Raw genomic sequence first — 25,262 nt, 5'->3', positions numbered from 1 at the left:
GTACGATCGTCAGTTTAATGTGATGAAGGGGTTTCCCGGGTTCCGCTGAAAATCCAGAAGACGACCAATAATGTAATATACAGTATGTAAAACACACCGAACTAAAACAGTATGTTATATAAAATGCGTTAATGCATTAAATTGATTCCAAAGTGACTATATATTCGTAAAATTAGGTCACTGTGTAACTTCTGTTTCCTATCACCCCCCCTCCGGCCGCAAAGTGGTACGATCTACACGAATGCCAGTAGGCTAAAAGGGCAAGGGTTTGCTTGTTACCAAGGGAACAGCAATAAAACCATGTGAGTTTTGTGGATTAGTTTTATGAAAACATACTTTCACACACAAATGTAAACATCTGATTAACAAAATATGTCAGTGTAGATTTAACAAAGATAGTGTGAAGTGAAAATTCTGCCAAATAATTTGTATTACAAGTATTAAGTGTGACCTGAAGAGATGTGTGTGTCCATCTATTTGTGTAAGAGACAATTAAAATGGTGGACAGTGGAAGAGGTCCAACCAAAAACCCTAGAATTGCATCATCAGAATGAGAAGCAAATGCACTACCAATAGCCTAGCATGTAGTCTCATAGGTCTGCTCAAGGTCAAATAAGATGGATGCTAACCTAGATAACATCAGACAGGGAGGAAATGGAGGAAGACAGAAAGGGGAACAATATTTTTCCTATATATTTCAACAACATATTTCTTTTACAAAATAATAATAATAAAAAAAGTTTGTGTCAATGTCACTTTCATGTTGCATTATGGTTTGTGCAAGACTTTTGTTTTTCTATTTGTCATTCCTTGTGTAGGCCTAAGAAACTGGTTCGGCCCTGTATGGTGACAGGAATGTAAAGCGCATTGCTTTCCATAGAAAACAAGCATCGTATTAAATGATAAAACATTTGTTTATAGCATCAGGATATAGAAACAGGTCAGCAGCCTGTAGTGTCATACTGTGATGATTGTGTCTCAAGTGGCATACATAGGCGACAGGATGCAGTAGTGATTGTAAGCAGAAGACGGTCTTGCTCTGTCTTGATTGTCAAAAAAAAAAAGAATAGAAAAATTTTACCAAAAAACTAAGAGTTTTAAAATTGCTTTGAATGGCATGCCCATGTTCTGAATACATTCTGGAACAAAACAGTGACTGTTTAGTAAATTATTTTGAAAATTTAAAAAAAAAAAAAGGTTTGTGACCTTTGTGTTGCACAGCAGTGAGCATAAAATCAGAACAGTGTGTAAAAGTAATTTTTTTTAGAACTACAAAAGAAAACTGTGGTGTGGCGTAACATTTTATCTATTCCCTGACTTGTCCTGAGATGAAACGGTCATGATTAATTGATTGTTTCCCTCTTTTCTGTTTCTCCGTTCTTCTTGAGGCAACACACGAGCTTTATCTGATGTGTCACACTGACAGATCTCAAACTGGAGCTGTGGCGCTGAGTGCCACAAGGAAAGGTCACCATATTGCTCTCTTTGAGGGAAATGTCACTGTCAAAGTGAATCAGATATGAAAACAAAGTGAATGCAGCAACCCATGTTCTCATTCATCTGACCTTGTTTGTTGTTCGCGTTTTTGTCATTTATACTCTGATCGGTTTATAACTTGCTTTACAACTGTGTGGCTTTTGTAGGTGTCACATTTTGATTATTTTTTTAAAAAATTATTATTCAGATATTACATGCACTTCTAAAAACATCTACCTTACCTTAACAGTGGATTGCAAGCTAACAAGCATCCACTGACAACTTAAACTCCTGTACGTCACTGTACTTTTATTTTCCATTCATTGCTACAAAATCTTTCACAGAAAATGTTGGAAATCTTATGTGTCTTATAATTTTTTTTTTTTTAAATGTTATTTTTTTTGGCCTTTGTTCCAGAGGTTGTGTCTTATAGAAATATAACAGTCAAACCATCACTGTAAACAAGACAAAGAGCAACTACATGGTTTGACCAGTAGATGTCAGTCATGACTAAACTATATTTTTCTTACAAACCCAGAGGCAACCCACTGGTTTAGAAACAGAACAGTGGGGTGTTTGTGAGGCAAGCTGTGTCATGTTCTGTGCTCACTGAAGGTAAAGAAATTACCTGCATGATAAAATTATGAAAGGTCAGTATTCATCATATTCAGAATCTATTCTCTGGCCTGAGAAAAAATTTGTTCCACTCAAGTAGCTCAGCTAGAAAGTCAGGGGGACCAAACAAACATCCATCCATCCATCCATTATCTATACACCACTTAATCCTCACTAGGGTCGCAGGGGGGCTGGAGTCTATCCCAGCTGACTTCAGGAAAAGGCAGGGGACACCCTGGACAGGTCACCAGTCTATCACAGGGCTACACTTAGACACAGACAACCAAGCACACTCACAGTCACACCTACGGACAATTTAGAATCACCAATTAACCTCAACATGTTTTTGGACCTTATGGGAGGAAGCAGAACCCGGAGAGAACCCACGCTGCACGGGGAGAACATGGAGACTCCATGCAGAAAGATCCCAGGTGTCCTCACTGGGATGCGAACTGGTGACCTTCTTGCTGCGAGGCAACAGTTCTTACCACCACTCCACCTTGCAGCCCACCAAACAAACAAATGTGTGCATTTCAGGTGAACCTAAGTACTTTTTTCTGTTTTTTTCAAGCCCCATGCATGTTACATAATCAGAACACAGCATCACTATGAAATAACACTGTGTACTAGATCTAATGATTTACACCTGTTTAATCTCCCATTAGTTTTAATAGTAAAAGCACAGACGAATTTGTGATCATCTGAATATAATTTAAGTGTTATACAGCATTTAAACCATTTTTATAATTACATTTTTAGATCTACTTTGCTTCTGCGGGCCACCGTCTGGTATCAGGCACCAGATTTTTGTGCTGACAAAAAAAAATCTGAGGAAGTGAAGCACTGTCTTCTAGCAACACTGTGCTCTTTTTCTTGTCATTACACACTTCCTACAGTTAAACACTGACGATAATACAGTCGTACGATCTGGGTGGAAATGACTTGCTGCAGTCACTGGCTGAAATGCTGAGCTAGTCATCGATACTGTACAACCTGAGGGGAGGCAGGAGGTTGTGCATGTTAGTGGAGGAAGAGCTATGCGTCGTGCACCAAGTTAACGCAATGCAAGCATAGAAGCACATTGGTTTTCTAGTGAAGGGTAGTAAATGTACTTTTCAGGAACTGTTGTGTGCAATTCAGTGAGCTCATTAAAATAACTTTGCAGGAGGACATTTTTCCAAAAAATATACCTCCCTTTGCAGGATGATGATGTGTTGGTACATGGTTTATAATTCATAGTTTGTTCTGCTACTGTAAATTTGTTATGTCATCCCTGTATTTCCAGATGTATTCACTTAATAAGTTGTTGTATCTGAGGCTGCACAGTGGTGCACTTTTGCCTCACGGTAAGAAGGTTCAGGGTTAAAACCTGCTGATCTCCCTGCTGGTCTCGGTGGGTTTTCTTCAGCTTCTTCCCACAGTCCCACGGTCTTGTTAATTGGTGATTCTAAATTGGTTGCAGGTGTGAATGTGACGGTGAGTGGCTGTCTATCTCTCTGTGTGGCCCTGTGATGGACCGGCGACCCACTCCGTGACCCTCTACGGGATTAAGTGGATGTTGTTATCTGGCTTATTAGGAGTGAATGTCTGCCGGTTGATTATTTCAGTGGAAATAAAGTAAAACTGTAAAAATATTAGGGCAGCATGATAAGAAAAACACTGGACTTGTTTATCTTTAATTAGGTCTTATAGAAGCACCAGACACAACACATTTTTTTGTCACTTATTCATCAGAAAAAAGTTCAAGACTGCCTCAGGTGAAAAGTTTTTTTTCTATCTTGTTAGCATTTCCACGTGGCGGTTTTTATATGCTGAGAGACACTTCAGGGGCAAAAATAAGCAGTCAACGCAATGGCTAAGCCTTTCCATCTTAAAACCGCAGTGTACTGATGGCAGTCTCAAAAATATAGATTCAAACTTACATGACAAAGCTAAGAAGCCAATCAACTTAAGGTGGTGCTTTCTGTATTCGTGTTTCTCTTCAAAATCAGTTTCCAGTTGCATGGCTGAATTACTCCACTCTTACAACTATAGTGTAGAGGAGTAGTATTGGAGACTTTATAGATCTGCACATTGTTGAGGAAGCAATGGTGTGGAGTTACGTCTAAGGAAGGAAGAGATTATTTTCATGGAAAAAAAAACATTCTAGATATGGAACTTTGATACACGGGGATGAATTTTTTAGGGGTTTAATCAATGACTGGCGAAGAACTTTAAAATAGCCAATTCATCTGAATATGCACTCTGCAATTGTGTAAGCGCGGACTAGCTCAAGAGTCGGTACATACGTTCTGTGTAATATCCTTCTTGACATTTTGCAAGATTAAAAAGTGTCTGTAAAGCAGCCCTACAATTTGTTCTGTCTCCATAGTATAAGAGGGCAATGTTCTTTTTTCTTTAAATTGGTTCAAGTATGCTATGTATGTTACACCACGGAATAGTGATTGATTAAATATATGCATATGTATGTGCATGTATGCATGTGTATGTATATATGCATATGTATGCGTTACATACATGTACGCTGAACCACACAGAGCATCTTTCTTCAAGCATTTTTTTGAATACAATATTTTTTTCATTAGTGCTTTTTTGTTTGCATCTTTGGCTGCAAGGTGGATCGGTGGTTAGCACTGTTGCCTCGTAGCAACAAGGTCGCCGGTTTGCGTTCCGGTGAGGACACCCCTGGATCTTACTGCATGGAGTTTGCATGTTCTCCCCGTACAACATGGGTTCTCTCCAGGTTCTCCGGCGTCCTCCCACACAATCCAAAAACATGTTGAGGTTAATTGGTGATTCTAAATTGTCCGTAGGTGTGAATGTGAGTGTGCTTGGTTGTCTGTCTCTAAGTGTGGCCCTGTGATAGACTGGTGACCTGTCCAGGGTGTCTCCTGCCTTCACCCTGACTCATCTGGGATAGACTCCAGCCCCCCATGACCCTAGTGAGGATTAAGTGGTGTATAGATAATGGATGGATGGATGTTTGCATCTTAAATATCAAAGCTTTAGTTACCACCAGATCTTTAATTGGAAATTTACATATAGGGGCTGATTGATAGACTTTAGTGTAATATTCATCAGGTTTCCTGACAGTCTCTGCCTCTGCCTCACTGTATAATGAGACAGATCCCAGCATCATGTGTCCTGAAAAGAAGATACAGTGAAGACAATATCAATCAGAGTTTACAAAAATTCAATAAATACTACATTGTGAATACAAAAACAACAGGCACCATAATGTCATGGCCATTCAATGCATTTATTTCTGATGTGTTAAGCAGAACTCACTCATTTTTTTCAGGTCTGACAAGAAAAACTGGCAGATTAAATATAACACGCCGAAAGGCTTTTAGATTGTTCTTTTCATCACAAGACTTTTAATATGTACATAGAAATTCTTACACTGAGAAAGCTCTCCGCCGTCATTACTGATTACCATCAGCCAAAGCCATTCTTCAGCTGTTAAAACCATTTAAATAAACAGATAAATCAGCTCTCAGAGAAACGCGCTTTCGTGGAGTGGCAGTACATGTTCATTAAACTCCTTTAAAAGAAGTGGCATGTCACACATTTCTGGGAATGGCAGTATAATATTGATCGAAAATCCATGTTTGCTTTCATTTTCTTTTTTTAATCACTTTATTTACATCATAATCTGAATTGCACTTCCCTAATGCATGGAAAGTGTTTTTGGACATCATTTGGTGAAGCGAATGTTTAGAAATCACAGAGATGAGAAGCCTAAATTTCAACAGCATATTCATGTTTTACTTTTTAACTGGTAAAATTTGATATTTTCTGTGCCCAGAAAAAGTAATAAGCAGAGAGGGCTGACGTAGACAGAGCGTGGTACAAAAAGGGCAAACTGCAACTAGGAGAAAAAAAAAATTGTTCAGGAACAAATGAGACCTTTAAAAGTGAGTTTTTATCTATGTTTTTTTCAATTACATCCAGGCAATGAATGCACGGTTTATGAATTTTATTGAATTTACAATAATTTAATGATAACACACACACACACACACACACACACACGATTCCCACCACTCACACACACATCTATACATACTGATAAAAACTCGGGTTCGTAGCACATTTCTAAGTGTTTCATTAATACCTATATGGCATTTCTACTGCTCACACCATCTGTCACCGGGGAACATTGTAATTTTGCTACACAGCGGTGCAGCACTTCATTTTGTTAAAAACATATTCTAACACTTCATATATAGCATTTCCTTTTGTTTCCTGCAGTCATTACTGTCTTGTACTGTACCTGCATTCACACTGTGCAGTCAGATCACTCTGCAAATTGCAGGCAAAGAAACATAAACATCCTTTGGGCTCCTTGTGGTTCAACTGTAATAGAACTAGCAGTAAATGCATTCACTGGATATGTGGTTGAAGAGGTGCTCAAATGTTTCAAGGTAACAATATTACAATGGGTTTTATTGAGAGCAAACATTTTCACAGTAAGAAGAGCAGAGAACCTGAACCCAAGCAGCTAAATGGAGTCCAGTTATTATTTATTTTTCTTATTTAAACGTGCGCTTTTCTTATTGTGACATGCCATAATGTCATATTTGATTTTTTGAAAAACGGAGTCCATTACAAGTAAACATCCTGCATGAACGCACGGTCGTCTGATGAAATTGCAACGGTTTTTGTTGTTTTTTTAAGAGACAGATTCTTCTCTATGCTCCGCTGACTGGGTTGAAACGCCACGGCACTGTCGATCAAATTCAGTGGTGCAAAGCGCATTTATACTGTGGTATAGTAAAAATTTAAAAGTTCTTTATACTTTGCTTGAAAATTTCTCTCAAAGTAGCACAAACAGTTCTGGAGGGTTTCTTCATTTCACTATGATGCCTGTTTGAGAGGATAATGACCCATTATCAGTAACGTGTTATGAAATTAGATGTTCTTGTCATAATATTTCCACTGCTACTTCTGAAATGTTTACATGAGTTCTATTATGCAAAGGACAATTCAATATTCAGAGCTGGAATGGGATTAGCTACACTTGAAACAATTGAGTGTTATCACCTCATCTTGCCTCTGCCCCATCCATCCATCCATCCATCCATCCATCCATCCATCCATCCATCCTTCCATCCATCCATCCATCCATCCATCCATCCATCCATCCATCCATCAGGTGCCCCCCACACGCCTCCCAGCAGCTCGAAAACACCGCAAACCACACACGCCACACTCACTGCACCAGCTGGACGGATCACTCAGACGAGACGGAACAAAACGAACCAAAACGGTGCCACATGAGGTATTTTATGAGCAACTGCAATCAGAGAAGAAACATGAGAAATTACTGTTACAATAGCAGCCGCTATACGACTTCAGTGTTGACATTTACTGAGCATTTGATAAGCAAAGGGCTGCGAGTGAATAAGAGATAAGAGACATAAAAAGCATCACAGCCACTGAAGCCTATTTAACCAGATAAAAAAAACAAGCTGGATTTGAGGGTGCTGGAAACTATCAGGCAGAGGGAATGACAGAAATGTTTTATTTCTCGTCTATCTGCTTTGAGGCTCGTCTTTGTATCCTGGCACTCTGCTGCTGTTAGAGCGCTCTCACTGCCCACAGTGCAGATGCCGTCAGCTCTACAAATATGTAAAAGCAGCCAGTGTGACGGGGAGGGGCATGAGGGCTGAATGCTGATCGACTCATTCACAGTCAGGCCACATACCAGCCACACTGACACATTTCATCACCTGTATTATTTACCAACTTTTTATCTCTGCAACCCACTACTTCAAAAAGAAATTACTCGCAAAATCTGCTTTTTCCACCACACATACGTCGTTCTACCAAAAAAGTACAGGCGAGGGCTGAAGTTATTTTGTTCAGCAGCGTGCCGTCTGACTGCCGTGGGACTGCCTTTGTGTCGTCTTTCGGGAGAGGTGTTAGAGTCTGCAAGGTACTGCACTTGAGAACGTAATACATATTGCACTGTAAACAAAATATCAGTGTCAGAGACAGTCTTTCATAATTTGGTTTAAAGATGGGTACTGCATGCATACAATGTGGTCTTAAGAGAGGGTTTCATTTCATTGATTTTAAAATAACAGAAAACACATACATTGTGGTCATTATTCACTTTGACTCCGTATATCTTTTGGAAATCACTCTTCCCAATTGTAAGTATAATGTGGATGTGTGACATGCAACCATCAGTTTTTCTTCTACAACTCTCAGTTGAAATATGTTTTCTGCCAGTTGCAACGTAGACAATAAATTCAATGACGTTCATCAGTTTTGCAGTGAATGTCAAAATAAAAATATCTATAGCAGCTTCTTCTGTTTTTTTTTCTTCTTCTTTCTCCTCAATTTATCGTCTCACTCAACAAAAATATAAATAACCAAGGCAATAATTAAATGACAAAATATATAAACAGCATTTAAAGATTTAAGACACCAAAGGGAACTCCAAGACAGAGCTGCTGTGAGACTCACAGACTTGGCAGTTTTCGTAAAGAGATTGCGGAGCACTCGGATCACACTGAAGCTGACAAAACAGATAGATGCAGGAGACAGATTAATGGTGAGACACAAAGAGAGACGTAAGATGTGCAAGAGAGAGTCAAAAGAAATGTTTCAAATAGTCTGTGAGGAGTCTCCATCGGCCGCTCTCTCTTGCTCCTCTCTCTTTATGGGATCAAAGCCTCACCAATGGGCCACTTGGCTCGTGTAGTCCTCAGTGGTGGTTGGGAAATCACTGTCAGTTTCCTTCTCCGAGCCTCCTCCGCCTCCTCTCCCGCCTCTGTTTCCGCCTCCTCTGTGTTTAGTGGGCCACGGCCTGCCCTGCTCCCTCTGCTCCCGCAGCCAGCGCCTCTCCTCGCGCCTCTTCAAGCGCACCTCCTGGTGCTCCCTCTGGCGGGTGAACTGGAACCGCTGGAGGAACAGGTCCTTCGCGTACTCGTACAACTGCACGTCCAAGAAGTTGAGCTCCTCGATCCGTCTGCGCACGAGCTCGCTCAGGTCCACGTTAGCGGCTCGCGTGCTGTTGATCTGCGTGAAAGCGGAGATGAAGCGCAGGCTGAACGTCCGCTCAAACAGGTACTGCGTCTTGCGTTGAAACTCAGTCAGGCCGTAGAAAGCCATGTTCTTCAAGTTGCTCATGGCGCTGCCCAGAAGGATGTGATTGCGCTGGCTCTCGTTCATGGAGGACAGGTTGTAGCAGCCCACCAGGCTGAGGTCGGCCAGCATGCGGACCTGACGGTTGTTGGCCAGGTTCGACGGGCAGTTCATGAACTCTGTCAGGGTGACACCGGACCAGTCGTCCCCGCTGTAGCAGGTGGGCAGCTCGTCCTGGGTGGGCGAGCGTCCATCACACATATGGAGGGCGGTCTTCCACGTGGCTCCTCGCTGGACGTGTTTCCACTCGCTCAGGTAGCGGGAGACTGGGTCGCGCAGCATGGTGATGTAGTAGAAGTTCCTGCAGCCAAAACAAACACAGTTAGAAAGCTGTGAGCACATCACCATCACAGAGGGCTGCCCCTGCATTGTGCTGACAGATGGTGACTTTTGTCTGTGTACGAAACTTCAAGGTTGAATACTAATTGGCAAACTGAAAGTCTCACTAATGAGATTATTACAGCTAGTTTCTATATATTGCCCTTGCACTAGAGCAATGAATTTACAAAACTGTTTCCATTCCACAGATTTCTCCCACCTGCCAACACAGAGAATAATTGGGACTCAAGACATGGTGGTAATCCACGGTCATAGAGAAAGTGGGTAAAACTGGCCAAACTAAAACCCAAACAAGTCATTGTTACAAAATAATGAGGTTTCAGCTTTTGTGCCTCAATTCTGTAGGACTTTTTTCTAACCAGGATATCCTGACCATTTGCTACCCAATCCCAGCAAAGCTTACAATAGCAAACACATTTCATTGGCTTTTACAAACAAATGGTAAACACTCCCACACAGAAGCCAGTTAATTAACTTTTAATTACAGTTATTTAGAAAACAAAAGCTTAAATATCAAATGAAACTATTATTACATCTGTACAAATTATATAAACACTGATATTTTATCTTTGGAGAGACGAACCCACACAAATAAAGTTACAGTTGCCCTTCGTACCAATGTTGACCTCCAAGGAGCTGAACTGGAGGTATGTCAAAGCACATTCTGATGGAAAACAAAGATTGGACAGGTGTTGGCCAGGTAAACCTTTCCTAAGATGATGTCCTGAGAGTGTCATGTGAATATTTAATGATGCAAGAACCCCCAGAGAGTGGTCTGGGCAGGTAAAGTGGTAGTAGTAGTGCTGCTTCAGTTCTTTCCACACAGCAAACATCCACACCATCTCACCCTGGAGTAGAAAAAAAAAAAAAAAGCAAACAGTCTCCTCTGCTTGTTCTTGCTCAGTGTTCACGGTTGGACAATAAACTAGAATGTATTCTGAAATACTGGCTGCATAGGATACAATCTTGAAGGTGTTTTCTTTCCATATTTACACCTGAACAACTCAATTTCCCGATTTAAACTTCCTCTAGTCCCCTGATTTAAAGCATAGCATCAGTACTTAATGTATTTTTTCCATATTTTCCTGTGAATAATCCCATTTCCTTAATGAAAAATGTTCCAGTGTCCTGACTCTTCAAAAAAAAAAAAAAAAAAGATGGAATATGTGTTATGTGTGCCATAAAGGAATGTTATACAATAACAGAAAAAACAAGGTTTTGGCTGTATACAAACTACAAAACAGGAAGATGTCCGATGCTATTTCACTGAAGGAACCATAAGATTGCCAAAAATATGTCCTGAGCCCATGTGATGAAGATCCGTCCTAACAGTGCCACAGGAATGCCACTGCTGAAAAAGTTACCCAACGCGACTCAGGCAAGAGGCTGTGATTGCAGCCCTGGTAGCAGCAGCTGCATCCTGGCACTCGCTCCTGGAGTTGGCTGGCTGCAGATACGCACACCCTCATTAGACTGGGGACATAAACACACGCAGCAAGTGCTGTTTGAGTGCACTCGACAGCCCAAAGGTCAGTTGTGTGCACCATCAGTGTCAAAAGACATCAGGATCAGCGGGTCTGCAGAGCTGTCTGGAGGAGGCTTTCCCTGAGTGATACAGATGGCTGTCGAAGGAGGGGAGGGCTTCGCTGACAGGGTTCTCTTACTTCTGGCCTGTGTTATCATCAATACCACCCCTACAGTCATTTCACACTCACTATCAAAAGCACTGTGAAAAGTTTACACAGTGAGGCTGCTTTCCAGCAGGTGTTGTAGTAAAAGCACAGCTTTTCTTGTATGGCAGCATTGTGACAAAGCCACATCCCCTTTTGCCAAGACTTCACAGCCAATTTTAGCGCGTTGAAGTCGAGAACCCTGCTGAACTCTAGTTAATTATGGATCAATAATGGATAGGAGGCATATTGCAGCTTATTCTGCCCCAGAATACTCATCTCTAAAGCAGCAGCAAAAGCAGCATGACTTCACTGGAGCACAAACTAAACAGGGGCCATTAAACAGAGATGGAAGAGGAATTTAAAAGTATGGATAAAAATGGAAACTGAAGCAAGGAATGAAGAGTGGAGCTGAGGGAGAAGCCGCTGCTGACAGGAATACTTAAGCTGAGTGTAATTTAAATAGATGAATTTAATGGATATGGAGGGAGTTTGATAACTGCACGCATGCGAGCTGTGTTTGATGCATTTGAAAAATGTCTTTCAGCAATTTGAGACAATGGCTGAGAAAAGGACCTGATTTTAATTTAAGCCACCAGGTACTACTTTTAATTATATTCTCAATGCTCTTAAGAAATTATTAAAGGGCTACTTTGGGAATGAGGAAAAGAGGATGTTCTCTGCATCCCTAATCCATACTGCATATTAACTCTAAGCAGGGTTTTAGACATTCGCATAGTTAAAGCATGCTCCAAACAGTCTGTACGAAAACTAAAAAAACAAAAAAGAGTTTTTTAGGACACTAAAATCATCTATTTTTTACCTTGTAATATGTCAATATGGTATTTTTTACAAGACACATGATTGACACCATAGTGGAGCATTTCCACCTTGAAACTGGATTATACTGAAGACTGTCTCCAAAACACAGATTCAAACAGCCAGAGTTTTGTACATAACAAGCCTAAAGAACCAATCCTGTCAACTTGCAGGGTGGCGTTTTCATTCTTCTTCTTCCAAATCAGGGTCAAACTTGTACATTACTACAAATTAATGTAAATGACTCCAATATCACAACTCGCTGTTGTGTAGTGTGGACTAGTTTCACAGTGTTTGTGCAGAGTTGTAGGTGAGCTGGTGTGCTCGAGCTGCAGCAAGGAGCAGTGGGTGGAGAGAAAGGCAGGGACTTCATAGATGTACACATTCTAGATGAAGCCACAGCGTTACATCCAAGCTGTTTTCATCAATCACTGAAAGCAAACTATGAAGATGTAACTTTGCCACACAAGGATTAGTCGTAGGGCTTATAAAAATGACTGGTGAGAGACTTTTGTAAGCACTTGGAGTAGGTTATGCAATACACAATTACACGCACGACACTATTCTGCTTATCTTTTCCACTGATATACAAGCGGTGGACAAACAACAAGACGTGCTGCCCAACAACGGCAGAAAAAGAAAGCTGTAAGCAGTTGTGGATTTAAAATGCTTAAAAGGTCTTTGTGGGGTTGTGGAGACAAATTGCGCCACAGATCTGTTATTCTATGAGTTTTGCTTATCTCGTGCATGCTCACAAGCACACGCACATGCAAGATGTCACAGTGCCACCATAATGTTCCACTGATCAACAGGTGGCAGCAATGCACCAAGATATGCACCAGTGACGGCAGGGAAGAAGAAGACTGCAAGCTAGGAAGCTGGGATGGAAACTATGCTGGATTCTAAATAGTACATAACAAAAAATCTATTTTGCAAATGTTTTATGAGCAGGAACTTGCATTTAACATGTTTGATTGATCTCAAGGACACACAGTAAATTTTAGTTGGTAACATTTAACATAAGCGACTTTTTTTTTTGTTTGCTTAATGCTGAATCTGTATTCTGATGCACAAGCAAAGGAGGAGTTACCCACAGCTGGTTGTATCAAAATTAATATGGATGGTGATTTAAAAAAAAGTTTTACAAATACCTCAAAATACAAATTATATCTATAAAAATTTGTAGGCAATAGCGTTGTTTACACCCTGATGCTGGTAGATGTAATGCTTATTATGTTCACCATCTAAGTTTGCTTTAAATACAAAAACCAATGATGGTAATGTCATTATTTTTGCAAGTATTTCATCAGAAACCAAAAAATAAAAAATAAAAAATGGGCAAGTCAGAGGTTCAACTTATTCCAAACTATTCTGACAGGAAAATGAACGTGATACATGTGAAATTTTAATGAGAGTCCATGTAAAGGGTTGATGTGAAACATTCACTAAAAAACAAAAATATTATAGCGGCTGAAAGAAAAGTCAAGAGATCATCGAGTCACCAACAACCGACCAACCAGCAGCAGACTGACACTGCCAGTCCTCGAGGCGTGCAGTTGGTATTGCTAGAAAACAGCTAGTTCCCGATGAATATTGTCCCTAAACCCCCTAGTAAACCCGTGCAACACGAAGGAACAGACGGCGCGCCGTGCTTTATCCTCAGCCAATGTCAGTGCAACAGACAACTGGCTTTTAATTGCCCATAATTAGCCTCAATGACACGATTTCGGCTCACTGCCTCTCCCTGATTGCAGGCTGCTGAAAAGGGACGCTGTACTTTCAGCCCGAGCTCGTGGTGTTTAGAGGTGGATGAACTGAACGCCATCATCAAGACGCTCGTGTGTGGGAGTTGGATATTGTTGCAGGTGCTTGAGGGTGGGCTAGACAACAGGGAAAAGCAAAACAATATGTGAGCTGGGCAAAAAGTTGTTCAGAGCAAAGGCTAACACAGCGAGCAGTAAATAAGTAAAGACAGACCAAGTCCCAGTACAACAGTGGGACTGACTGATGTTGTTGGGATGTAACGTGGTAGACACTGCATGTGTGTGTGTGTGTGTGTGTGTGTGTGTGTGCTTGGAGTCTGCTTTTAGTATTGTGTAAAAGCTGTTTACTGTCTGTTGACTTTTCTGATTTATCCTCACAACGTAACAGCCTTGATCTCCCGCCATCACTCCTCTGTGGTCCACGAGCATTAAGGGAAACATTTTTAAGCGTCTTTTTACTGTCATCCCCTGGATTTCTTTTACTCTCCGAAACGATCACAGTCGAGAGATTTGGGCAAGACTGAGGACGACGCGTAGCATCAAACCCGTGTTGTCACCGTTGGTTCGCATCAAAACAACCAGAATCGTAATTTCAATCATACCCTAGAGTCTATTGTGTTGCATGGCGGTATACTCATGAACGTCTATTCGAAATTGCTGCTTGTCCGTCTGTTTCAAGTCACTCACAAGACAGCACACTTCAATAGCTCTTATACTACTTCTTCTTTTACTTATGTGTGTGTATCATTGAGGTATATTAGAAAAAACAAGTACACATTAACAAGCTTATGATGATCTTATGCTTCAGACCACAAGTGTTGCATTTCTAAGAAAACAGTGAAGACTACAATATCGTGAATCACATTTATTATCTACTTTTGTGGTTTTATTTGATTATTTCCTGCTTTATTCTTTGTTTTGCTTGTTTCAACACTGGCATTTTGATTCTCTCAGCAGCAGCTGTGAGTAGAGAGCGAGTGAAGGTCCTCAAATGGGTAAGGTTGTGCTTACACGGTGTTCGTCTTAGATCCCGCCCAGTAATAACGCCCAAGGATGGTAATGTTCATTCAGTACCGAGGCACTGAAGGTGCTCTCAATCACCTTAATCGTACAAGAGACGGGATCCTACATTAACATGCTATTTTCAGCTGAAGTTAGAACAGTTATTTCAGGAGAGGTTTCTGTCTGGGCTGTTTTGTGTGCGCTCATCTTAATAAGCTTGACCCTGATTTGAAGTGAGCTGTGTTCAGTTGGAAAAAGGTGATGTAATGCACTTTCATGCACCAATCATAAGTAAGTAATGTTCAAATGAAGAAATCTCGGCGCGTTCAGCAATTCAAATAGGCCTGGTGTGGAGGGATGGATATGTGACTGCTGTTTTCAACCAATCACAGCTTAATGGGCAGTGACAGGTAGAAGGGACGCCATCCTTCTTCAGATAGTAACTTCATAAAGCGTCAGAAAAATGGCACAAGTGACAAGCGTGGATGAGACGGACGCGACTTTTTAAGTTTTGTAAGCTGACTTTGAGAAATAAAGGCATCCAAAACTTATCCTAACAACAGAAAATACATTGACCATGGCGGATTTGTCTTATGTGCAAAACAGGGTGAAGCAAAACAACAAAAAAAACACTACTCCCAACAAGAACTCAATGTAAGACTAAAGAAATGAGCAGAAACAGCAAATGGCAAAAGGTTACTTTAAATCTTAATGAATAATGAGAGCTTCAAGATAAATAAAAAAAATACTTAACAATGGTTCCCTCGTACTTGAACTTTGATTATTGCTCTTATGCAACGGCATAATGAAAAAATTCTGGAGATTTAAAGAGAATCCTATTAGTAGTCTGGTCCAGTAGTCTATTAGTAGCTTACATTCAGTTTCCAAAAGTGTGTTTAGTGCTTCATTAACTGTATTTCTCTCAATATCTGATTATGGTATGTTAGTGTAGCAAGTTATTATGCAGAGTTGTCCCTCAAAACATGCTTGTTTTGGACAGTTAATGGTAACTACATTACATTTTTAAAAATTAATAATATCAGAATTGGTCAATATGGACTGCAAGGTGGCTCGGTAGTCACCTCGCAGCTAGAAGATCCCCGGTTCATGTCCAGGTAGAACACCTGGGATCTGTCTGTGTGGAGTTTGCATGTTCTCTCCGTGCAGCGTGGGCTCTCTCCAGGTTCTCCGGCTTCCTCCCACAAGGTCCAAAAACATGTTGAGGTTAATTGGTGATTCTAAATTGTCCGTAGGTGTGAATGTGAGTGTGCTTGGTTGTCTGTCTCTAAGTGTAGCCCTGTGATAGACTGGTGACCTGTCCAGGGTGTCCCCTGCCTTCACCCTGAGTCAGCTGGGATAGACTCCAGCCCACCGTGACCCTAGTGAGGATTAAGCGGTGTATAGATAATGGATGGATGGATGGAATTGGTCAATGAGCAAAAAAATTCCTCAATTACAGCATTCAGTATCAAGAGGCAAAATCCACCACATGCTGAACGTCCCCGCTCAGTGTACAGTACCCCACACAAATTCCTGTAATTTTGTACCTCACTTGACTCCTGCCCTTTTCTCCACTCTGCTTCTCCTCCATGTCCTACAGACATTAGTGTTCCCTTCGGATCCATAACCTTTTCTTAAAGGTTGTCACATTAATCACGCCGCTGATTTCACTCGTCAATCTCCTTCTGCATCTCTTGTGTTTGTCTCTCGTTATGCGGCGCATTGTCTCTCTTCACTGCCCTCCACTTGAAGCGCTGCATATAAACAACCATCACTCTCCTTCCTCGCCCCTTTTGTTTTATGGCCTTTTTTTTTCTGAGAGGGCTCCTCATTCAGGTAAATCACGATAACATGGAAAAGTGGATGAGAGCTGAAAGCAACACGGCGATAGTCTGATTCTGTCTCGGCAAACAAATCCAGGCAGGGACAGTTTTTATGTGGTTAGATCGGATCAGCTAGACAGAGAGACGCATTGTGATTGGTTGTTATGCTGTTAGGCAGCCGCTAATGATGCAGAGATAGCAATAAATTCGCAAAACAGACTGAGTTTAGTGTATTTTATCCATAATAAAAGATACCTATTAGCCGAGGCTGGGGCGGTAGGTTTGGTTGTGCCCTAATTGCAGATGTATGGTTATTGTTAGTGGTTATAGTTAGGGATAAGGTTAATGGAGCAGTATTTTACCAGTTTAAACATAGGGACATGTTACACCTTTCACGTTCACAAAAAAAGGCCTTCTGAAAGGGGGTGCTCCATCACTTTGGATTTCTTTGTAATTCGATGGAGAAAACCTGTTATAAAATCTCTACACAACTACACAACTCAAATATCAGCAGCTGTCTAACAACCAATTACAGCAGAGCATCCCTCCTGCTGATGCAGCACGAGCCGTTTTAATGCCTGTGCGCTGGTGATAGCCACGGCCGGAGGCATTCTGTTTTCAGGTTGTCCATCTGTCCATCCGTCCCACTCACGTGAACACGATATCTCTTAAATGCCTGCAGGGAATTTCCTCCAATTTGGCAGAAACGCTCACTTGCACTCAAGGATGAACTGATTAGATTTTGGTTGTTAGAGGTCAAAGGTCACGGTGACATCATGATGTCTACAGTTTTCTGGCCATTATTGAATTTAAGATAAAAAAGGAAGGCTAGGACCGTATTTCACATTTGGTGGGATACTGATTTACTCCCTTGAAATGGTTGTGTTTGTGCAGAACGTCTGTGTTGTCGGGTTGATGGTGTGTGTGCATGTTTTAGAAACTTTTGTTTCTTAGCTGCAACACCCATATGTGACGCATTCTATGCCGTCAATGCTACAGCTTTCTTGGCCAAGCGTGAGAGCACATAGAAGAAATCCGACTCTGTTTTGTTTCTTTTAATGAACTCACACATTTGAAAGCCCCCACTACATACATTATGCGAGTCTGGGTGGACATAGATGTGAACTTTAACTTGAGCGTTTGGCGGAGGCACGCAGCTGTGAGGTGGCGATTCTGATCTTTTTTAAAGGCTGAAATCAAAGAGCGGAACATATTGCACTGCTGCTGCTGAGAATATCAGTTTTTATTAAAAACCATGGTGACCACAGAACCATCGGAGAGTGTTATAAAATATGATTACTGAGGGCACAGAGACTTTATATAACGTTATCCACCATGACGCCTGGAAATTGTGTTTACATACAACTAATTTGCAACAGATGCTATTTCTATTAACATAATGTGGAACGTGTTGTTCCTTAATAAGTCACAAAATCCATCCATTCATTATCTACACACCACTTAATCCTCACTAGGGTCGTGGGGGGCTGGAGTCTATCTCAGCTGACTTAGGGTGAAGGCAGGGGACACCCTGGACAGGTCTCCAGTCTATCACAGGGCCACATAGTGACAAACATGTTGATAGAAAAATGTATCAGTAAAATGTTCACTGACAACATGTTTCATTTGGTTTCTGGCAAAATAGTAGCTGATGTTGCAGCACAAAATCTACCTGCAGCGTCTAGAGCATTATTGTTAACTAGTTAGTTTCCATGTTAACTAGTTCCAACGTGACTTATAATGCGATCACAATATTAATAATATTTCATATAATTATTTATATTGTGGTTTGCTGATAATATTACAGAGTGAGCAATGAGGGGGAAAGAGTTGAACATGGCTGTAATTTTTAAAAATTAATTCTGGTGTATTTCATATTTTTATATTCTTCACTTAGATTTTCTGGTTAAATGTCCTTGTAACGGGCAGATTCTTCAACGAGGCCTTCGTTTACTGCAGGAAATGGTGAACCATTTGCTGCGGTTGCTTGGAAAGCAATGTTTTTAGTTTAATTAAATCTTAATTTACCCAGACTTTATTGCAAAGTAGTTCTACTTTGTGCGACAAATACATTTAGATGCTGAAGTCTGACTATTAGTTAGACCTGAGTGTTGCCTGGCTTGGGTTTCATTCACTGATTCTCTAAAAACAACAACAACAAAAAGGTTAAAAAAGAAAGAAAGGAAAAGTGTCCTGTGACAGTAATCCTTATTTCACTCTACAAGAAGAACGATTTAGCACATAATTGTCAGGAGTCTGGGTTGAATGTGATACACATGGCTGAAAGGTCTACAGAGGCACTGACTGTTGTCTCACAGCGCTCAGACATGATCTGAGCAGGACACCTGATCAAAGATCTTGTCAGCTGTTAGCAGTCAAATGCAGGCTGAACGGGAATATGGATACGCCAATGGCACTGCCCTCAGCTAAACCGCCTCAGTTCTCCGTGAGATGGCCTCAGCGCTCACACACAGCGAGCTCTCCCCATTCGGTGTGCATTAGACTATAGTAGCAACTACACAGAAGAGTTGCTGAAAGCTTGGCTTCAAGCAGAGGCTTTAAAACACAAAGGAGCCGGAGTAAAGAATAAAGTGTTCTGTTCTTACACACGTGTTAATTCAGGGGAAAGAAATATGCTCCCTGGCAGGTGTGACTCACCTGCACAGTTTCATAATTATGGCTTTTTCTTTTTTTTTTTACAAAAGGCGAAGGATTGGGCTGTAGTGCTTTTTGCTCTGACAGCGTTTCTGGAGAACTGAATGGGTAAAATCAAATATAGATTTAAATACAGAACACTTGTCTGCTCGCCTAGAGCACATAAATGTGCACATAACAAGAAAGCTAATAATAATGGCTGCATTCACCTTTATGTAAAACGTGGTTTTGATGTTTTTAACAATTTCTTACATTAAGTCAAATTACTGAAAAGCTTTTCAACATAGTGTGCGCCCACCTCTAAATGTGTACTTCAAGAGCCACTGCAATCATGGTTTTGTGTCATTTATTTAAGAGAAAAAGCAGTACCAGTAAAAGTAAGAAAAAAACAATCAGAGCACAGCTTTCAGAGGAAGTTTGAATTTACAGCTTCCCGAGAAAGAAAAAACAGGAAGAATAACCTTTAAAGTAATCTGTTACCTAACAGAAGCTGCAATCCTTTATTGTATTTTCTTTATCAGCCTGTCTACTGTAGTGCCAAGGACAAATGATGTTGGACTTAGATTCTTATCTTCTTTAGATTGGAGAACATCTAAAAAAAAAAAAACTACAAAAAACTTTAGTTGGGGCTTACTTTAAAAAAAATAAAAAAATATATATATATATCTTTACTACATAAAACAAGAGATTATTTGCTTTATCTTGCATGACTCAACATTTTTATTAATGTAGCAAACATGGTTATGTGATGTAAAGTAAACACAATAAACCTCTTAAAAAAAGATCTGACGAAGAGCAACTGAAAATTGATGGTTTCATTGATTTAAAAAAATTAAAAATTTGCAGTTGAACACTGACAGAAGCACCCTCTCCACATTGAAAGTACATTATATTACTGAGAAACTATGATGCCTCTTTTTGTGTGGAAAAATAAAGTGAAGCTCCCGTCTCCTGTGCTGTTTTATATGAGATTTAGCTCATCTACAACCAGTTCAGACCCTCCACATGGCAGCGGTTAAAGCAAATGGTGTGATGACGTACACAGCAAACCCTCATCTGCAAGAGACAGCTCAGCTCCAAGAGTAAAAAAACATTTTTAGTAAGAGTAAATCAGGCCAAGTTCGACATCAGATGTAGCCTGATGTGTGTGATCGCACACCGGTTTACATACTCAGATTACCTTAACAAGAATCCTGTTCTGTGAATCAAGTTATGAAGGTGACAGATCACGCCAGTACTGACTGAGATGAGGTTGTGAAAAGGTTATCAGCAAAGAGAGCAAATACACACCTCACACTGATAATCATGAAGTATAATTTTTTTTTAAACATTTCAACTATCTGTCCTCAAATCAGCATAAAACTTGAATTAATATCATTGAAAAGGTCCTGCTGTTGTGCAACGTGTTGACAGAATTGGACTCTAAGATGACAGTCACTACTCAGCATATTTAAATAATGTGCTTTAGGTTAGAATTCTTGCTGCTAATGAGTATTTGATAAAAGCCTATGAACGGCTTGGAAAAATACAGCACTGGAACTTTCTGTCACCAGATGACAGCATCATAATGGTTATTAGAAATCCTATTACAGCAACATTCACATAGTTTCTTTATTTCTCCACATTTTAAAGTCCCTCTCCGGTCATTAATTAAAACCTCATCGCTGTGTATCTGAGTTACACATTTAGACTTTTTTATTTCCATGAAATTAATCCCTTCCTACCTTAGAATGGCTTAGATGTAACTCGACACTGTTGCTTCGTCTTCAACATGCAGATCTACGAACTCCCAGCTTCTCTCTCCACCCATCCCTCCATCAACCGCTGCAACTCGAGCACACCAGCTCAACTACAACTCTGCACAAACACTGTTAAGCTACTCCATGCTGCACAATGTCAAGTTGTAATAACAGAATAATTCAGCCACACATGTTTGAATGGCTGGTTCCGGGTTCTCCGGCTTCCTCCCACAGTCCAAAAACATGTTGAGGTTATTGGGTGATTCTAAATTGTTCATCCCTATGTCAGCTGGGATAGACTCCAGCCCCCCTGCGACCCTAGTGAGGATTAAGCGGTGTATAGATAATGGATTGATGGATGGATGTTAGCGAAGAAGAATAATATAGAAAGCACCATCCTGCCAGGAGACAGGATTGGTTCCTAAGATTTGTTATTGATGAAATCTCAGATGTCTGAATCCATGTTTTTGAGCCGGTCATCAGCATGCTGCAGTTTCCAGATGGAAATGCTCAGCCATGGTGTTGACTGCTCATTTTGTATCTTGGACATGTTAACAAGAAAAAGAACTTGATTTCCACTGGAAGCGATCTTTAATACTTGCCAAACATAACATGTTTACGCTTTATTGGCAGCACTTAAATAGAGAAAAATAGTTTGAATTTAAGGCTCTCTACTTTTTTCCAGAACTTTCTAAAGTCTGCAGTTGTGGCAAGGACGGCATCTGGACGGGAAACAGACAACTGTGTGTGAAAGCTTGACCAAAATCAGTCTCATTATGAGTGGAAAGGGTCAACGGTCATTGATGTGAAATCAGGTGGAGACAGATGAAAGAGGACAGAGGTTACAACCTCCACCTTATACAGCAACATGCTTTCTTCTTCTTCTTTTTTTTTAAGTTATTCTTTTGGCCTTTTTTTAGATGGGAAAGTCAAGAGAGAGACAGGAAAAGTGAGGAAGAAGAATGGGGGAAAGACTTACAGGAAAGGGTCACGAGCAGGAATTGAACCCTCGCCTGCTGCATCAGGGACTATAGTTCCTGTACATGGGTCGCCAGTTGAGCTATCATGGTGCCCGATACAGCAACATGCTTTCGTGTGACTAAGCATCACGGCAGCCGCGCTCCCTCGATGAAAATCACGTTAGCAAGTGGACACTGAGTTAAGATCAATTCATCAGATCAAAGATTTGTCTGCCCACATCATCATAATTAACCATTCCCCACAAGGTGAGAACATTTTGTGCTACCAGACGAATAGATGTTTAATGTCAGTATTGATGTAGCTGTCAAAGTGTAAAGAGTAGAAGGTTGAGCAGGGAGGTGATCTGGGAATATTTGCTCTCAGAAAATATATAGCGAGTATTAAATAACTGATGCTTCAGATGCTGCCTGCACCAAAGGAATCATCTTGTGCGAGATGCGGGTGTCTAGACAGTCTTGATCAAAAGGGTACAGCAGTGGAGAGATTTCTAGGGTCTGACTGTTGCATTGAAGCGAATTTTGTTTAATTTTTTTTTTGCGACGCAGGTCGTTCTTGTCACTCGTACTGTAATGGCACTGTGTTGTTGCTAGCATTGCATTTGCATTTTGTTCATTACATTTTAAATACTTTCCAGTAGAGAGTGGCGCTCAGCCTCATCACACGGTCGTCAGTGTGAATCCTAATGCTACAGCCTGTGGCCGACAATGCGCCGAGGAACATTTAGCCGTCTGCTTGACATTCATAGTCTGCAAGGCTTTCATTTGCACAAAAATCACTGCGTATGAAGGCAATTTAGCTCTCTCATTAAAAAGACATAAACGCCTCGGAACTTAATGGCATCTCACATTAAAAGAGTGAGGCTTTAGAGTTTTGAGATTACATCTTAAGATTGTCACGCCCATGAAAGCGTAAGGGCTGGTGTCTGCTTGGCGCTGACTTTGAATGAAAACGGTCAACAACGCCAGATCTGCCGTGATCCAGCTCCACGTGCGAAGCTCTGCGTCACTCAGACGGTGTGTCAGGTGCTCGGACAAAGGTCATTTTTTTGTAGATTTTTTTGTATTCGCTGCATTTACAGGATGTCACAGGCTTTGTGCTATTAACCTGTTTTAATGTGTTTCGATAATTGTTTCTAGAGAGAGAAAGCAATAAGATCTAAAGGTTAACCCATCAGTGATTGTGATCTTAATTAACCACAAGCCAGCATGTTACGTTATCTATTACGGGGGAGATAATGTGGTGCAGTGCGGGCGTTTGGGGACAGAAGTTTCTGGACATGCTGGCGTACAAGAAACATTATATAAATTTTATTAGAATTCATCTTGATTAGTCCATCTTTCAGAGATGTTACAGTGTTACGTGCTTAACCTTGTGAGAGAAAAAAAACTGCACCACACAGAACGAGAGAAAAGATGCTTAAAGGGAAATTATTTCTTTAGGTAATGGCTTTCTTCATCCCTGCGGTCTTTAATTTCAGCAGTCATGAAAAGTTTGATATTACCAGCGGTAAGGTTATGCAGACTGATGAGGACTCTTGCTTTTATCAGTCCACTTTATGAACTGTGATATTATGCATCCACACAACAATAAAGGCAATCACAGTACGTGCTACAGTTAACAAGAGCACGCAAACGTGGTGCGCTTTCAATAACAATTCTGCAGTTGTGTTTCACTTGTTCATACACGTGTTTAACGGCTTTACAGTGGGATTGGATGTCAAGCTCTTGCGTTTACCATCTCTCTAGTGAGCAGATGTCCTTGGTCTGTGAGAGTGAGGGCGTTATTCAGCATGCAAGGTCTCTGCAGTGCATCTGTACATCTCTGCGCTGTCCAGTTTCTCTCGCACAAGATGAGAATGAGACTGGAGACATGCATTATTTGTAACCGATACCATTCCTTAATGGCGTCTGCGCTCCCTCTGGCAGCCCATAATGGACCGTTTTTGAGGTTCTCTGCATCTTGTTCAGCTTTTTGATGGTGACGGAATGGGGACAGTGGGTGTCACCTGGGAAGAAACAAGAAGAACGATGGGACCTTTCATTTACTTGTCACGAAGCTGGCATGGCTAGCACTTGACACGGTGTGCATGCAGTGAGTGCTTGTGCAAGGACTGGCAGATACAACAAGGGGAAAGATTGCCCTTCAAAGGCAAAATATTTCATTCTTGCTTCGACTGTACAGAAAAAAAAGGATAAAAGGAAAATATCTTCTAACCAGAGGAAGAATTAATGGCTCACGTACACATTTCTGACATCAGTAATCATTAACCCCTTAAGCCCCCGGCTATTTTTTTGAAATTTCCACCTGAAAAAAGTTCCCCAAATTCAGTCAGCTCCATAAATGTCAGGCCAAATTACCAGCCTTGGGCTTTATGGATAAGAGACATTTGGGAAAAGTTTGAACTACAGAAAGTCTCCTTATCCTTGTCACCAGGCCACAGTGAGGTCTAAAAAACTCTGGTAAAAAAACTGTCAGTGTTTATTCCGCCTGACCAGAACTGTAAATTATACAGCAGACAGCCGGAGTCGGTAAACACAGATTTTAATGAACTGCAACTCCACCAACTTTGATGCAACAGAAATAAAGCACAACAATGTTGTACCTATTTTAATCGTAGGAGGTGACTGCCTCGTGGAATGTGTCATGTTTGCCAATCTTGGACAAATATCAGCGGATCTGACACCAGATACAGCCCGGTCAAGCAAAGGGATCTCGATTAAAGGCCGTTAAACACTATTTAAATAGGAAACACAAACATTTTTACACGCCAAAGTCCGCTTACAGTTTAGGAAATAATATAAATGTGAGAAATGTACCACAACTTTTGCGGCTCCAAGTGAAAAAATGAAAAAATCTTAAGGTATGCTGTTAGAAAGGAGCGGCTTTATCAGACCTTGAGGCAACCAGAGCTGTCCCATTATTAAAAGATCAAAACTTTCATTCAAAAAGCTAAATATTTGAACCAAAATGACTTGTCGAAATCCAAAATTTACAGTCTGCGAGCACAGAAGACTGTTTGAGGCGGTTTGACTTAAAATTCAGCCGGATTCACTGCATGCACTGTTGACCTGTCAGCAGACGCCGGAGCTGCATGATATCAGAAAAACCTGACAACGCAATATTTTGTTTCTCTACGATATAAATTGCAAAATACAGGAATTTTAAGCAGATGACTTGAATAATTCTGTTTGGAAAGATTGAATCATTTCCAGAGTGATCGGG

General features: G+C 40.8%; 1 protein-coding gene across 1 annotated transcript in view; it reads right to left on the bottom strand.

Moving 5' to 3' along the window:
* Nucleotides 1-8,778: 8,778 nt before the first annotated feature.
* hs6st3b (heparan sulfate 6-O-sulfotransferase 3b) overlaps nt 8,779-25,262 on the bottom strand; it is a 74,690-nt gene continuing 58,206 nt past the window's right edge. Inside the window, exon 2 of the mRNA XM_008282513.1 lies at nt 8,779-9,550. Coding sequence (XP_008280735.1) covers nt 8,779-9,550 — 772 coding nt within the window. The remainder of the gene's footprint in view (nt 9,551-25,262) is intronic.

The sequence above is a fragment of the Stegastes partitus genome, unplaced genomic scaffold (assembly GCF_000690725.1).
Source record: "Stegastes partitus isolate 25-593 unplaced genomic scaffold, Stegastes_partitus-1.0.2 Scaffold274, whole genome shotgun sequence".
Taxonomy (NCBI): domain Eukaryota; kingdom Metazoa; phylum Chordata; class Actinopteri; family Pomacentridae; genus Stegastes; species Stegastes partitus.
This window is presented reverse-complemented; position numbering and strand designations above follow the sequence as displayed.